General features: G+C 34.1%; 1 protein-coding gene across 2 annotated transcripts in view; it reads left to right on the forward strand.

Moving 5' to 3' along the window:
* Nucleotides 1–15,084, forward strand: part of LOC112988736 (transportin-1) — an 80,295-nt gene extending 65,211 nt beyond the window's left edge. For both annotated transcript variants that reach the window (XM_064500123.1, XM_064500122.1), the window contains 5 exons: nt 2,618–2,693; nt 3,498–3,597; nt 5,028–5,102; nt 7,874–8,016; nt 9,643–15,084. In XM_064500123.1, the coding sequence (XP_064356193.1) occupies nt 2,618–2,693; nt 3,498–3,597; nt 5,028–5,102; nt 7,874–7,981 (359 nt within the window). In that variant the 3' untranslated portion in view covers nt 7,982–8,016; nt 9,643–15,084. The remainder of the gene's footprint in view (nt 1–2,617; nt 2,694–3,497; nt 3,598–5,027; nt 5,103–7,873; nt 8,017–9,642) is intronic.
* Nucleotides 15,085–15,340: the final 256 nt, after the last annotated feature.

Below are 15,340 nucleotides of genomic sequence, written 5' to 3' on the forward strand. Positions count from 1 at the left end.
GCATGTACTTACATATAATGTGTACTGTATATATATGTCTAAAGTTTGAAGCAAATGTAATCAGCATATAAAAACAAAAAATGAACTTTTAATTTACAAAAAAGACTAGTTTAAAAGATTATTTCATAATATCATGCATAAAATCTAGATCTGTGATGGCAATATTACCACAATGTAACTAAAATTATGTGCAATATCTATTACCTGATCATTTGATTACAAATTTCTAAAAACAAGGCTAACAATGGCACGTGTGTTTGTGTTCTGGCCAACAACTTTGACTTTCAAATTGGGAGCAGTTCATAAGTGCCTTATTAAATCCAAATTTCTGAGGCTTGTTTCTTTTGCATTTTTAGAGGGCATGTTCTGGTATGAAGAGCACCTTCCATACTACAGGAAAACTCTATTAATGATTTGATATGTTTTTGTTTTACTATTTTATTAATAGAGAATCTTTCCAATTTTTTTCTATTTGATAACTAATTATCATGTGAGAAAACAATAGTTTAGTCATTATAACCTGACATGATTAAAAATGATACAAGTTCAGTGCTACAGATGCATTTTTATGAGCTAAGCATGAGGTAAATTGGAGAGGGATTTTCAGTGCATATTTTCCTCCAGTATTTTGTGAACTTAAAAGCTCCAGTTTCCCTATCCCCTTCTCTTCTTTCCCCTACTTCTCCAGTCTAGTATGGAAGGTGAACTTTAAGAAAAATTAGCTAGTTGTTTGGCATATTATAGGTATTGCTTTTTAAAAAGATAATTTTGGAGTAAATACCTACTCATTATGAACTAGACTATGGACTAGTATAGGAATATAAAATATATATATATATATTTTTTTATTTACACCCCCTCCTTGTTTTTCCCCCCCACTGATGGATGTGTAGTACCTATAACTGATAGGCATCCAGTACTTAAATGCTTGCTTCCATCACTATTAGAGAATTTTTGGAAGCATCCAAATACTGACTTTTTGTTTATTCTCTTAATAGTTACTTTAAATGTGGATGCATAACTGCAAATAAATGTTGTGTTGTGTACTTATAATAAGTTTGTTGTGGGATATTGTGCTGCATGCCACTGGTATGTGCTAGAATATTACTGTTTTCTACTTTAGCCTGCTATGTAATGAGCTATTAAGCCACTTCTCTTTATGGAAACATGAGATGACGTTAGCTAAAATTGCATAGAAAATGAGTACATGCCAAAAATTTCAGCTTTGACAGCAATTATGCCTCCTTTTACAGACTGTAGCCGTGAGGACTTAGGGATGAATCCTACAAGTGTATCTTCTTTTAGAAATAGTACTTCAATTGCAAATAACTTGTTTATTATTAACATAATGCTTGAATTACATACTTAAGAGCAATCTCACAGAAAAGACAGTTTCACAAGTTAGATCTGCTGAAAACTTTAGATGCTGAATACTGAAATGAGTAGTATCAGAGAAAAAATAGTACAATACCAGTGTGCTGTAGCTTTCATGGAATGAGTATGCTTCAAGCTGCTAGTATATCCTACACCAAACTTTTTTCGGAAAAAGCATCATCTGCTTTATTGCATGTTTCATGAAACTGTTCACAAATGCCTGTTTAATTAGAGTGTTGCATAGTATGTCCCTTGAACATAGGTTTCCTTTCTCTGCTTCATATAAATCTGCTGGATTTTAGTAGTATTCATGTATTTTGCTTCAAGTAATCCTGATACATTATTCCCCACCCTCTCCTTTTTCTAAAGATTAATCTTTTGTGAGTTGAGCAAACACCATTAAAACACATTTGTATGATGGTATTTCCTTCTGTCTGTCCCTCGGAACAAAGGCCCAAACTATAATCATACGGAGAAGCAGTTTTGCTATTCATGTGTCTAAATGCCTTTGTATCAGAAGTCTGATTCTTCTGTGACTTCTATGAAGGAGCCTTTTGTGAACAATAGAAATATTGGGAATAACAAATTTATTTTACGCAATTAGTTGTTGTGAGTTAGCAACCACTTTAAAATAAAAACTGCAAGATTGTGAAGAAAATAAGTATTTAGTGCTTACTGAGAAGGGCATCATTTATTTGGTATTTTTAGGTAGACCACAGTGTATTCAGTGTAAACATGTTTCTAAATATAGTTGTATTGATAATAGTAAACCAACTGAAATCTTGAAATCCAAATTTTTTTTAAAAAAATTATGATCTATAATATTATGACTGAAAATGTTTAATTCCTTTTTATCAGGAGTATCCAGAACAGTATGTTTCAATAAAAACTTAGAAGTGTATGGTAGATAAATTTAATGTAAGAGCTAACTGTAAAGAGGGCAGAATGACTACTTGTATCAAAAAGCCTTTGGATTTGAAATTGTGTTTTTGGTGTTCTCTCATTTACTTCTTTAATTTTTCTTTTTACCCTGGAGAGTATACCATATATGTTGCTGCCTCTTATTTAGGGGGTGGTAATAAACAGCACTGGTGAAATCTTATGTTTATTATCATACACAGATTCTGTTGGTTTCTGTTTCTGAGTTATTTGTTGTTTTTTCTTTATTTTTTCTCCTTCCCCCTCATTTGCTCATGTCTTGGTTGGCGTTTGGTGGTGTATAACCGTGATTGCGTTACCTTAGCAATAACAATTGGTCGTCTTGGTTACGTTTGTCCTCAAGAGGTGGCCCCCATGCTACAGCAGTTTATAAGACCCTGGTGTGTATTATTCAATCTTTTTTTTTTTAATTCATTTTTCTTCACTCTCTTTCTTTCTTCTCTCTATCTCACTTTTAGATATATTTTCAGTTGGTTACAAAATCTCAATCCTTAATCATTGCCAACCATGTGACTAATCTTGTCCTATCAGGTTTGTGAGTTTTTAGTAGCACCGTCATGTATTCTTTATGTTGTGGCTAACGACTAATTTATGCATGGGATAAGATTGTCACATGCTTGCTGTGTTAAAAAGCTTGACTATGAAAGAGCATTTTAAAATCCACCAGAATGATAATACAATGCATGCAAATACTGTAAAAGTTAAACCGTGCATTACTTTACTTAAAATTCAGTCTGAGGCTTGAATTGCTGTAAGGTATATATGTTTATAGACTTGTTATGTATAAAATAGTTTGCTTGCTGCTGTAAAAGTTAAATAACTGTTCTGTAAGTGGTATCTGACATAATTCATATTGTGGTAGTAGTATATGTTCTGCTTCTAATAATGATAATTTCTATAAATATTTCAGATACATGTTTCTTTTGTATTTAATGGAATGCAGGTCACACTTTGTAACTATGTAGTACAACAGGAGAACAAGATTCTGCAGATCATGCCTAATGTAAATAATAATAGTAAACACAGTACACGACAGTATTCTTCTATCTTCTAAGCATTCAGAATAGCATTTCATATCATCTTATCGGTGTGACTTATTCCATCAAATACTGTTATCTAGTTCTGACTTAGCTGATTCTATTACTTTATCACTCAGTTAATAGCTCTGCTCTCCAACTTACTAGGTGCACTTCTCTGCGAAACATAAGGGACAATGAGGAAAAGGATTCAGCCTTCCGGGGGATATGTACCATGATAACGGTCAACCCCAGCGGAGTAGTCCAAGTAAGATACTTGAATAGATCTTAATTTTTTTTTCTTTGCTCATGTGAAATTTAGTGAAAGCTGTAAATGGAGTATTAAAAAATCCACCTTGCTCTTGATGCCCTGCAATACGTGATGTAGTTTTATTTTTGAGGTCGAGGAGACCGGAGTGTTTATATTGCTAGTGATACATATAGCGATACCTCAGGATTTCTATTTCAGTAATTATCATCTATGGAAGGGAAAAGAGTAGAAGAGAAGTAGTCTTACATTCAAATTGTGTAAGTAATGAGCTTTGATTAAAATAACTTTTTTTAAGATTTCTGTTAGTTCCTTTTTTATTTTTTGTGTTGAACTGTAAGGAAAATATTAGGCAAAATTTCATGTATGAAATGCTACTTTTCAGATACAATCTGGGCTTTTTTAAAAAAGAAACAGAACAAAATAATTTAATTCTTAAAGTTTGAATAGGGAAGACTGGACCTTGGAAGATGCATCTCTCTGAAATAAATATTGCATGTCTGGAATAGAATATGACTTGCTCCTTAGTCTCCACAACTCCAAAGTAAAGCTATACCAATGTAGTATGTTTTAAGAGAAAAAAGAAGGTGGATTTCCTCTTGGAAATCATGAGGATTTCCTACAGAGAATATGATGCAAGTTGCTGATTGTCTTAAACACACAGGTCTTCCTTCCTTCCCCTGCTTGGAATCTTTCTCCTTGAAACGCATGAGTTGAGCCCTTATCTTGTTTTGAAATTTTTCAGTTCATTTTACTAATGCCTAATTCTGTACTTAACATTGCCCTCTTCTGCTGTCCACTTGTTCTTTCTCACAACTTAAGGGGGAGGAGGAACTTAAGGGCTTTTTCATTATCCCATCTCTCCTTCCCTGTAGTTATCCTCAGTTCCTATCCAGAAATATATATTGTCAACTTAATAATTAAAGACTTGTTTTAACAGTGTAGTAGGAGGTAATGCATGACAGCCAATGAACTGAGTGAAGGATTTGGGGGTGCCTTGTGAACCTGAATGTTAAACATTGCATGTCCCAGAAACTTCTGGCTCTCATTGAAGAAATGCAGTAGTTTTTTTTCTAACTGGAAATATGTGAGAAAGAGTTGCTAATGTAGTTTTGAGTTTGTTGCTTGTTATAAGATGATTGGTTCTTGAACTTGGTCAGTGTACTAAGAATTAGACAAGTGTGTCCTGGGAGAGGAGAAATTTTTTGTAACTTGTTGTTTTATTTAATCAAAAACTTAAAACACTGTTTCTTACACCTATGCATACAATAATTTATCATTGTTACCTGAGCTGGCTAGAAAGTAAATAAAACAAAAGTAGTTGTGAATTGCAGTCAAAGACCCTGTGTAGTTCATACAAAGAACATCAAGCATTGCATTCAGAACTATAAATTGAGGTTTCTAACCCATATGATTGTTTAATCTTATAGGACTTTATTTTTTTTTGTGATGCTGTTGCATCGTGGATTAGCCCAAAAGATGATCTTCGGGACATGTTCTGTAAGGTAATGTTTCTAGTATAAGAGTGTATTGTAACTGTGGCTCTTCTGGATCTTCTGTTTCTTTCTTGCTTTCCACTGTTACCATTTACTGTATTTGTGTTTATAGTGGCTTCTTTGCAGAGTCTTGAACTTTCAGATAAAACAACATAAAAATCTAAAGTGTTTTTTTATTTTGTTATATGCACTGAGGTTATTCCAAACTTTTCTTTTTAACAATACTGGAAAGCATGGGATCTTATTTGAAAGGGTAATTGCCCTCTCAAGAAACTTTTCATAATGTCCAGCCTACTACTTTTTGACTGCATTTGAAAGAACTGCATTTTTTTATACTACATATAAGACACTTTTAAATGAATTTTTTTTTAGAAAATGAGGTCTGTCTGGTTGTAGGTGTGTTTTAGGTGTGCGTGTTCATGTTTGGGTTTTGTTTGTTTGTTTGTTTGTTTTGCCACAAAAATAACTATTTGGGGAAAATAACTAGAGTTGCAACTGAAAAATATTTAGTACTGTCCTCATCTAGTTATTTTGCTTCTGCTGAAAAATAAGCTTTTGGGATTGCTTAATCCTCTGCAGAATCCTTCTCAGATGAGTACTGAATAGAGCAAGGCTTAAAAAAAAGGACACCAAGGCCAAGAATAAGTTTCTAGACAAACTGTCAATAGAATTTAGGCAAAAGATGAATTTGCCTTGTGTAAAAAGCAAAGAAGCAGAAGCAACCCATCCAGAAACTGATATATTGTGTCTTTGTGTTAGTCTTGAGGTGTTTTTTTTTTTTAAAAAAAAAAGGCCAATTTTCTCAGTTTCATAGACAGATGCTACTACTGTTCAGTAGTGTGACTCCCCTTGTGTGTAAAGTGGAATGTTTTTGAGGTATGTATGTCAAAATTTAATGATAGTCCTCTTAGCTAAAACAGAGTATGTTTCTAATTACTTCCTGGGATCATGGGTCAGTATTGCATTTTCAAATGATTCAAACGATACTGAATGTGAAGATCAGAATAGAAGCTAGGAATTTTGAATGCCATGCTGAGGAGCAAAAACAAAAATCTCACCGTTTTAGACAGTTACCTGAGATGCTTCTAAGAAAAATCATTCATTTGGGAAATGCACAACTCTGAGCGTTCAAGTATCAGTAGAAGAAAACAATACTTGCAGTCTTAAACTCCAGGGCATTCTCTATGTTGGTTGCACCAAGCAGTTTCAGTACATGTTTCTGTATTGATCCTTCAACATAGGAGAAAAGGAGCTTAACTTACTGAAGCAAGTAGTCATTGACATTCTTTCCAAGATGGTCATGTAGGATCTAATACATTCAAACTAAGCACCATGGGCTTTGGTCACCTGGCATAAAAGGATGTATTTGCTTTTGACAGTATATTCCTTTTTGCTTAGTTTTTGTTTTGCTATGCAAGAAAGGAGCTGGACCTTTCTTCAAGTGATGGCATGTGACTTAGTCACTTGAGTGGGTGTTGATGCCATCTGAATACATGATTACTTTATTCCAGTTACGTATTTTTTCAAGCCCTTCCAACAGTAATATGTGTTTTAGGTACAATGGAAAAAAAAAAAACTTTTTTGGAGACCTTGAAATCTTTCTCTTGCTAGTGGATGGTCCAATGTTTCTTTTATTTGGGAGCATTAAAGCTGAGAGAGAGAAAAGCCTTCTGCTGCCAGTGTTAAGATCTGACACGCATTTTAATTTTATTATAACCTTTTATAAAAGCAAAGTATCTTATATGAGCAAACTGAAGCTCACCTATTAAAACTGTCCTGAAAGACTATTAAAATAGTATGTTGCTTTTTGTGGTACCTGAGCGTTCTTGGGTTTTGTTAGTTTCTAAGTAGCTGGCTAATCTGACTCTTTTGCTTGGGGGAGAGGTGGGTCTGCCTGTGGTTAACAACAGGTGACCCTGTCATGTCATTATTTCCTCTTTAAAAGCAGTTGTGCTCAAGAACATTGTGTTGAGGGTGAACTGGATACCATAAGCTTTAACTTTGACATTACCTCATCCTCTTTGAGGATGTTTTTGTGACAGGCTCTTCCTCAATTCAGTATCCTTGCATTTAAAAAAGAAAAAACATAACTTAGGCCTCTGTGTGTTATTTTCTATGAAGAGCAGCCATGTAATCTGCTCTTGTTCTTTCTTATATTTGCCTTCTAAACAGCTTTTTCAGAGCAAAAAATACGTTTTTGATAGTATCCTTTAACTTTGGTACTTTAGGTAATTTGTTACATTGGAGGGTTCAGACTGAAACTTGTAGGGGTTTTTTTGTTGTTTTTAACACTGGCTTTTGACTGCTGTGGGTCCCTGTTCTGTCAGTGTATAGAAGACTTTTGACTTCCTTTTTGAGTACATGCTCCATGGGAAAAAACATAGCTATCCATAGGATGCTTTTGTATTTGTGACAGTAGGAATGCCTGCCAATTTCTAGCAAATACTGGCTATAGTTCTGCCTTACTTTCCATCCTGACCTGAATTCCTTCCTGAATAATCTTAACATATAAACTGTGTCAGTTGACAAAATGTTTAGCATTCCTAAATAGCCTAACTCTAGACTGTAAGTGACCATATCCAATACAAATAATTGTTTTTCTGTTAATTTGTTTGGGTAGCTATATTCTAGAGGCTATCATGCTTTTAAGTAAGACTTTACTAAATTCCCTTTGTTTCTTAGTGCTGTTTAAATATTAAATTTGAGAACTTAAATGGACAGATGTACAATCCAGCAATTAATGATTGTCTTGACTTCCTTCCCCACTACCTCATTTATAGATTCTTCATGGATTTAAAAATCAAGTTGGGGATGAAAACTGGAGGCGTTTCTCTGACCAGTTTCCTCTTCCCTTAAAAGAGCGCCTTGCAGCTTATTATGGAGTTTAACCTCATGCACTGTAGCTGCAGTCCCATAATTAGAGGTAAGCACACAAAACACCTTTACTAAACAGAGTTGTAAAACAGGCTCCCTCTCTATTTGCATTATATGAAACATGATTAATCAAATTATTGACTAGGTTAAATTTTTTTCGGATACACTGGATCAGATATCTTTCCTTCCTATAAGAAAAAAAAAAAGGGGGGGATGATAGCATACTGGAATGGTGGTAGCTGTAGCAATAGCAGTTGTCCGGCTGTGTGTGTGGGGAGGGTTGTTTTGGTTTGTTTTGTTTGTTTTTTTTAATTTTGAGAGCGTGGGGGAGAGAACTATATGCACAGTAGTGTATCAAGATACAGTTGGAAGTATAGCTGTAACAAAGTGCCTATTTGAGCTTAATGAGCAAAGTGATGAATATGATCCTCAAACCATCATGTTGAAGACACGGGGCTTTGAAAGACATGCTCACTCTGTGTCTTACAAATGGTAGATGGTGGTCTATGTCAGAATGCTTCCCTGGGATAGGGAAAGCAAGTTTGTTAAGACTCTGGCTATGAGAAGTCCTCGGCACATACGAGGTGATGTCTGCGCTGAATAAAGGATATTTTGCTAATCCTCAGTTTTACTGACTGTAGAGCCTGATGCTTTGGGGAGGTTGATGAGTTTATTATTGCAATGGCCCACTTTATACACCAGTTTGGAACTTCTACAGTTGTCATGGAGAATGACAGCTTCAGCGAAGAATGGTAGATGTGCATTCTGGAATAATACATCATACCTTCTTGCTTTTTTATGCTGTCCCTACACACTGCACAAAGAAGTTCCCACATATAAAGTAGTGTGATGCTAAGAAAGATTATTATACTAAATAATCTTTTATAGTGATAATACTAAAAATAAGGGTGGATTAAGTTTATTCATTTGTCTTTATTAATTTGATATTTGCTCTAGACTTTTTGTATTGAAATTATGGGATTGAATCATGCAATTCTGGTTTATTGTTGAATGGACAATTATTTACAAGTCAGCCTAAGATTATATACAGAGTCAGTGACATAAAATACCCTGTCTGAATTATATGTTTGATCTGAACAACGAATATCAAAATAAACTTACTTCAAACATTTATGTATTTATGAATGAGGGTGTTTTAGTTCTGACATAAGGGGTTTTGGGGGATGTTTCTTTTTACTCCTAATGAGGAGGAACCTCATCCCTGTCCAGTTCGTACTGAGGAGTCACTATCACTATCTTGTTTAATCAGCCTGGAAGTGAAATTATTGGGTCAGGAAAGCATACATATAATAATCTGTTCTTGATGTCTTAACCATCTCACAATTTTGGACAAACAGGGTTAGAGTATAGAGGACTTACTAAAATATACAGAACTGCTTTTGTCGTAAATCTAAGCCTAGCCACAACAGTGGAACTGTTAGTGTAGCTTTAAAGCATGCATTGTTTTCTCATGAATAATAATTTTACTTTGTATAAATGTGATCTTTTCTAAACAACTTTAAAAGGACAAATCTGGGCACAAATTTATTTTTAACTTGAAGATTGACCTCTGTTACTTAAGCAAAGAGCTCGGTGGTGGTGGTTTCTATGCACAGTTCTGTTGGCTGAGTTTCGAAGTAAGATTTAACTATACCTTTATCTCTTCATTTTACAGGTCCTTCAGTCTGGGAGACTATGAGGGAGCCTCTGCACCCAGGGAAAATGTTACCCTTTACTGGGGGGAAGGGTAAACCAGTAGGGAATACAGTACAATCCCAACCCTACTGGGAGGGGCGGGAGGGAGGTGTTGCCGTCACTGTATTAAGTCGATGTTGGGAAATGTTTTAACATCTGGAGCCTTTGTGGGTGGAAATCTGTCTCCTATTACAACTCTGCACTGGATGTGAAGAAGCAAAAAAAAAAAAAAAAAAAAAATCTGTTCACAAAACAGCACATTCTGGAATATTGTGGGGAATTGTACCAAAATAAGAACCATATAATTGAACCATAGGGATACGTAAAGAGGAAAACTACTTTGCGCACAATAAAGGAAACCTAAGAATGGGGGTCACAAACAGTAAAAGGCTTTCTTTTTTTCTTTTATTTTTTTTAAGTAAGGGTTTTCTACATTATTTCATCCTGCTTGATGGGATTCCTAGGTATTTGCATGTTAATGAAGAACTACACAAATGAAGTTAGTACAGTTAAAATGCAGCTTGTGTCTGTATTAGGAGCAGGCACTTGCAGTGTACAATACAGAAACCCCATCGTAAATTAATAAAGGTTACCTTTGACAAAATGAAGAAACCTGCAAGCTGCCAAATGAGTCACTCCTTTCATTTTTGGGGTAAGGGGAGGGACACTTCAAAGGAAAGATTGACATCTTAATTTTTACATTTAAAAAATTTGAAGTAGTGGATATGATTTGATTATTGTACTTCATTAGATTTAATTTCTAGAGTAAGGCATTATTCTTAACGTGCAGTTTAAGGTTCAGGCATGCATTCTGGCTCATAGTGATCAGAAGTAAATTAAATTAGTGGGGAAGTAGCATGCTTGCATCACATAGAGTGAAATTGGTATACATTTACCTATGTTGCGCCAGTTTTGTGTTGCAGTTTACCAATTCAATATAGCCCTGCATTTAAATTTCCTTTTCTAAGATTCTGTGGATTTTATTTTTATTAAGGATATAGATATAAAGTACTGTAGTTTACAATTAGGCCTTGAAATACCTTTTTAGGATCTGTTAAGAATAAGATTGATATTGTATTGTGTGTAACCTGCACAATGTGGAAAGCTGATATAGCTGTGCAAAATACTTGCCTCTGTGCTGTCAGTGTGATGTGCTTTCTGCATGGTTATATACTAGTGATTTTATCAGAACCTCTAAAAATGAGTTACATGGTAAGACCCGTTAAAGGCTGCATAAATGTTAGTTGGCACGTAAGACAATTGTAGAAGTTGATGACATGATTGCTATATTTGTGTTTATTCCCACTCAACATATTACCTTCTATGCTTTCTTTTTGTTCAAAGCATGATCTCAAAGAGATGTTTAAGTTAATGGATGTAATGCAGGGTATCTACACTGTATCGGCGCATGTTGGTGGCCCTTTGTGATGTAGTTAAATGCACAAGGGTGCAAGTTTAAAGCTACGGAGTGAAAGTTGGTTTGGATCCTCTTCATTTCATTTGTTTAGCTTTCTGTTGTGTTTTTTTTCTCTACTTACATGTATTCCTGTGAATAAATCCTTGTTAAGTTAACCCTTTACTTTTCCTTCCATGTGTATTTTCTTATGTACTGTGAATGTGAAATCCTAACTGGTACACTTGATCTTGTGTCCATCTAAAAGTGGCAAGTCTTTATTAATTTAGATTGCCTAAAGAGTATCCCATGATGATAAAGGAAAATGGAGAGATTTTTAACTCTGCTGGTCAGAGGTGAAGCCACACCTTTCCATTTTTCAAGTGCTGCATAATTAATCTGCAAAACAAAATTAAGCCATAACCGCCTTTTTATAGTTTTAGTTTCTCACCTTTGCATTGCAGAATGGATACTGGATAACAGTTTTTTGTTTGTTTTTATTTTATTTTATTGTTTTGTTTTAAGAACTTACTCTTCTTTGCATGGTTCTCTTCTTTGAGTGTTGAATGATTTAGCCATTGCACTGAAGTTTGAACTGCGTGAGTGTGAATTTATAAATGCTGTTTAAAGAGTTTTGGGGTTTTTTTATGCATGATAGCATGCACATGTTTTACCTGTTTCTCCCACCACCACCACCTTTTTTTTTTTTAGCTTTGCATATTTGAATGACTATGCCTAAAAATAGTTTGGACATGTACTGTATGAAGTACATTCAGTAATGGTAGTACCTAGTATTTATTCAATTTGGTCAAAATTGCATGAGATAACTTACTCTCAAATTATATTGCTTTGGTAGCAAATATAAAATTCCATCTTAACTAATGATTCTGAAGTAAGTAATCATTTTAGTCACTAAAACCACTTTAAACCCAAATTCTGAAAGAAAAAAAAACTTTAAAATTTAGCAAGGTAGGATATTATCGTAAACCTGAACTTATTTTAATTTTGAGTTTCTTTAAGCATTAGGGAAGAGTTGCAGAAGGAAGTGACATTAAACATTCATAAAACGGAAAACCTACCTAAACAATACTGTAGCATTACAGCTAGAATCTGAGTTTAGTTAAGCTCTTTAAAGTTTCAGAAAGTCCCTTTAGCCAAAAAGAATAAAAACTACTCCACCTCATCTTAGATTAGCTTACGATGCCACTTTTGTACATACATATTTTTAATAGGTATTTGTGAACTGATCTGGTATAACAGTAAGGAAAGTGATTAAGGCAGAAATAAACAGAACTGACAGAACAGTCTTTTATATCAATAAGTTCTTTCATGGTATATTTTAAAGCTAATAAACCATATTCTTAATGCATAAAATAGTGCAGAGATTTGCAGAAGCCATTTAGGATATAACATGAGGTAAGAAAAGTTCTGAATCAGCATTAACAGTTGTGATTCAAATTATTGCATCATGGGATATATAAAAAGCATCTTAATTCTTGTGGTGTAGTCTTGACAGTTCTTGAATGTTGACTGAATGTTTATACTGGTAGAATTGTGAGTTTGTCTTTGTTACATTCCAGTGTTTCTGCCTCTTGGCATGCTAAAAGCACGGCTTACTTCATTTGCTCCTTACACACTGAATAAAGTGCTGTTAGTGTGCTAAACTACAGAAATAGCCGCTGCTAAGTAATGGTGTAGATTTTCTACTTGAATATTTTTGTTGTAGGAACCTCAGGAGGTCAGTGTTTACTGTTTTTTATATATGCCTTTTTTCCTGTTTTGAGTTTCCCTTTTTGAAGGATTCTGAGAGTGAACAAAAGCTGCTGATCAACCTAAGTTGGTAACAGAAAGTGTATGTAAAATCCTTATAAATGCATCTTTTTGGCAGTTCTAAATTGCAGTTAAATTAGTCTTAAGTGACATTCAATACTACAGTTTCTTTCATTACACATTCAGGAAACAGCTCTTTTCATTTAGGGGAAAAAAAGTTAGAATAGTTCATTATTTTAACCAGTGCAAGCAAAAATAATAAATTTTGTAAGCTTTTTCCAAAGCTTGATTATTTTCTAAATCAGTGAATGTGTATATATTAAAATTGTAATAAGCTAATTCTTACGCTTTAGTTTATTGCTACTTAAAGGTTGTACTCAAGAGATCACTTTTAGAAGAATGGGTTTAAAATTTATAACCATTATGATTTTTAGAAGTTACCAAGTAGCATAAATTTTGTAACTAACAATATTGATACTCACTGTGATTTTTTTTTTCTTTCTTTTTGGTTAGGACTTTTATGTTAGCATCAATCTTAACTACTTAAACTGCATATATTGTATAATAGTAAAATGTATATTTTAGAACTTTAAGTGGCTTTCCTCAAGCGAAACTCATTGCTACTTAGATTTTAAAAAAAATATTCAAATACTAGCTTTATCTCAGGTGAATACTCTTGTACCCTTTTTGTTCAGAATACATGCTTATAAAAATGTGTCTTAATTATATCAGTTTATGTATTTCATATTAGGCAGCTCCTCTGTCTTAAAACTTACTCTAAATTAACCTTCTACTGTGGGACAATAATGACTTTTGCTTCACCTATTTTATTCATATTGAATGTATTAATGGATACAGGTGCAAAATCGTTCTTCCCTTGAGGAGAATGCATCCATATTCAAAAAACAACTGAAATACTTTAAAAAGAAATGCTTTAAATGCAATGTTGTTTTGAAAATCTTTTGTTTCAGATTTTATCAAGGAAAGAAGTTGCAACTTAACACTAATTGCTTCAATACTGTTTCTTTCATGAGGGTGATAGATGCATAAAGCTTCTGTGTAGGGTCTAAAGAGTAACCTTTTATCTTAGATAAAGGTTAGGCTCTACAGTGAAATGACTGCTGTAAATTACAAAACATCTTGCAGTTATCTCAGATAGACACTGATATAGTTTGCATACGTACTTGTTATATATTGTGTATTTCCAGTAACCTCATTTTGAGTAAATAAAGCTTGATCAGTAGCTGTATATTTCACTCACCTATGCATTCTCCAGGATGACTTGCATCCATCAGTCTACTAGGTATTCTCCAATAGAAACTTTTTTTTTGTCTGCCACTGATGCTTGCTCTTTGCACTTAATTGTTGGAGCAAGCCAGTTTTAGGTAGTTTTAAATGGGAAACTCTGAGGTGGGTACTCTTTTTGCTTGCCTTACAGAGTATGTTCTGCTAAAATAATGAGGATACTTTCTCACTTGAATGTATTTATGTGAGGGAAATTAAAATGACTCTATAAAAGATGAATCCCTGTGTGGTGTTACAGTATACTACTTAAGCCAAATCCACATCTCAGTTCAGCGCTTACAGTATAGTACCATTTTCCTATAAGCTGGTTCTATTGCGCTACTTTCACCTTAGGTATCTATTTGCTTTGGGTGGGCAACAAAACTGAGAGGGCCTGGGTGATTTATGTGGGGACAGTGATTGGGGAAAAAAGATTGGTGTAACCAGGTTTTTTTTGGCTGTTGAATTCTCCAATGTAATACTATCTTTTTTTCATGGGAAGAAATAGGTAGATTCGTTGTGCATTGTCTGACTTACTGAACACTTCTAAAATTTTAAATTGGATGCAGTATATAAAATAGCTTAAAATGAGAAATGACTGGATCTTTCTGCTGACAACTTAGGTTGTATGAGTTTTGCTTGAAAGCTTTAAATCTGATGTTTCTGTATCTGCCACAATGTTGGAATGTTTCCTTCAAACATATCCTCCTGCAACCTCTCAAACTGTACTAAATTGAGTGATATTTCTTGAAGTCTGCCTATGTGCTAACAGAACTTCATTTTAAATAGAATATGGTTTTAATTTTTGATAAGCTGCTGAATTTTAAAGAGTTTTTGGGGCCACCAAATATTTTGGATCATGCAGAGAATATATATTGTACTGTAGTAATTTTGTATTTACATTTGTATGATGTGACATAATAGATGTGAATGTTAATCACTGCTTGACTATGTTAATAAAGTTGTTTAAATATATATAGATGTTGCACTGCAGTTTTTAATGAAAGATGGAAGCTTCATGTTCAGTTTATTTGTTTTGCCTGACTCAGTAGTGCACTCTTCTGGTTCATAAGTTCTGGAGCCTGCTTAGAATTTTTAAACAAGGAGGATTTTCATTTTGCCTGAAAGAAAATGGTCTTTGGATAAGTTAATGTTAATTCAGTTTAGATGCTTCATGCTGCTTGGGGCCATTTACAGATATATGTAGGCATAAGAGGTTTACCTGAATTGA

This window comes from Dromaius novaehollandiae, chromosome W (assembly GCF_036370855.1).
Source record: "Dromaius novaehollandiae isolate bDroNov1 chromosome W, bDroNov1.hap1, whole genome shotgun sequence".
Classification (NCBI taxonomy): domain Eukaryota; kingdom Metazoa; phylum Chordata; class Aves; order Casuariiformes; family Dromaiidae; genus Dromaius; species Dromaius novaehollandiae.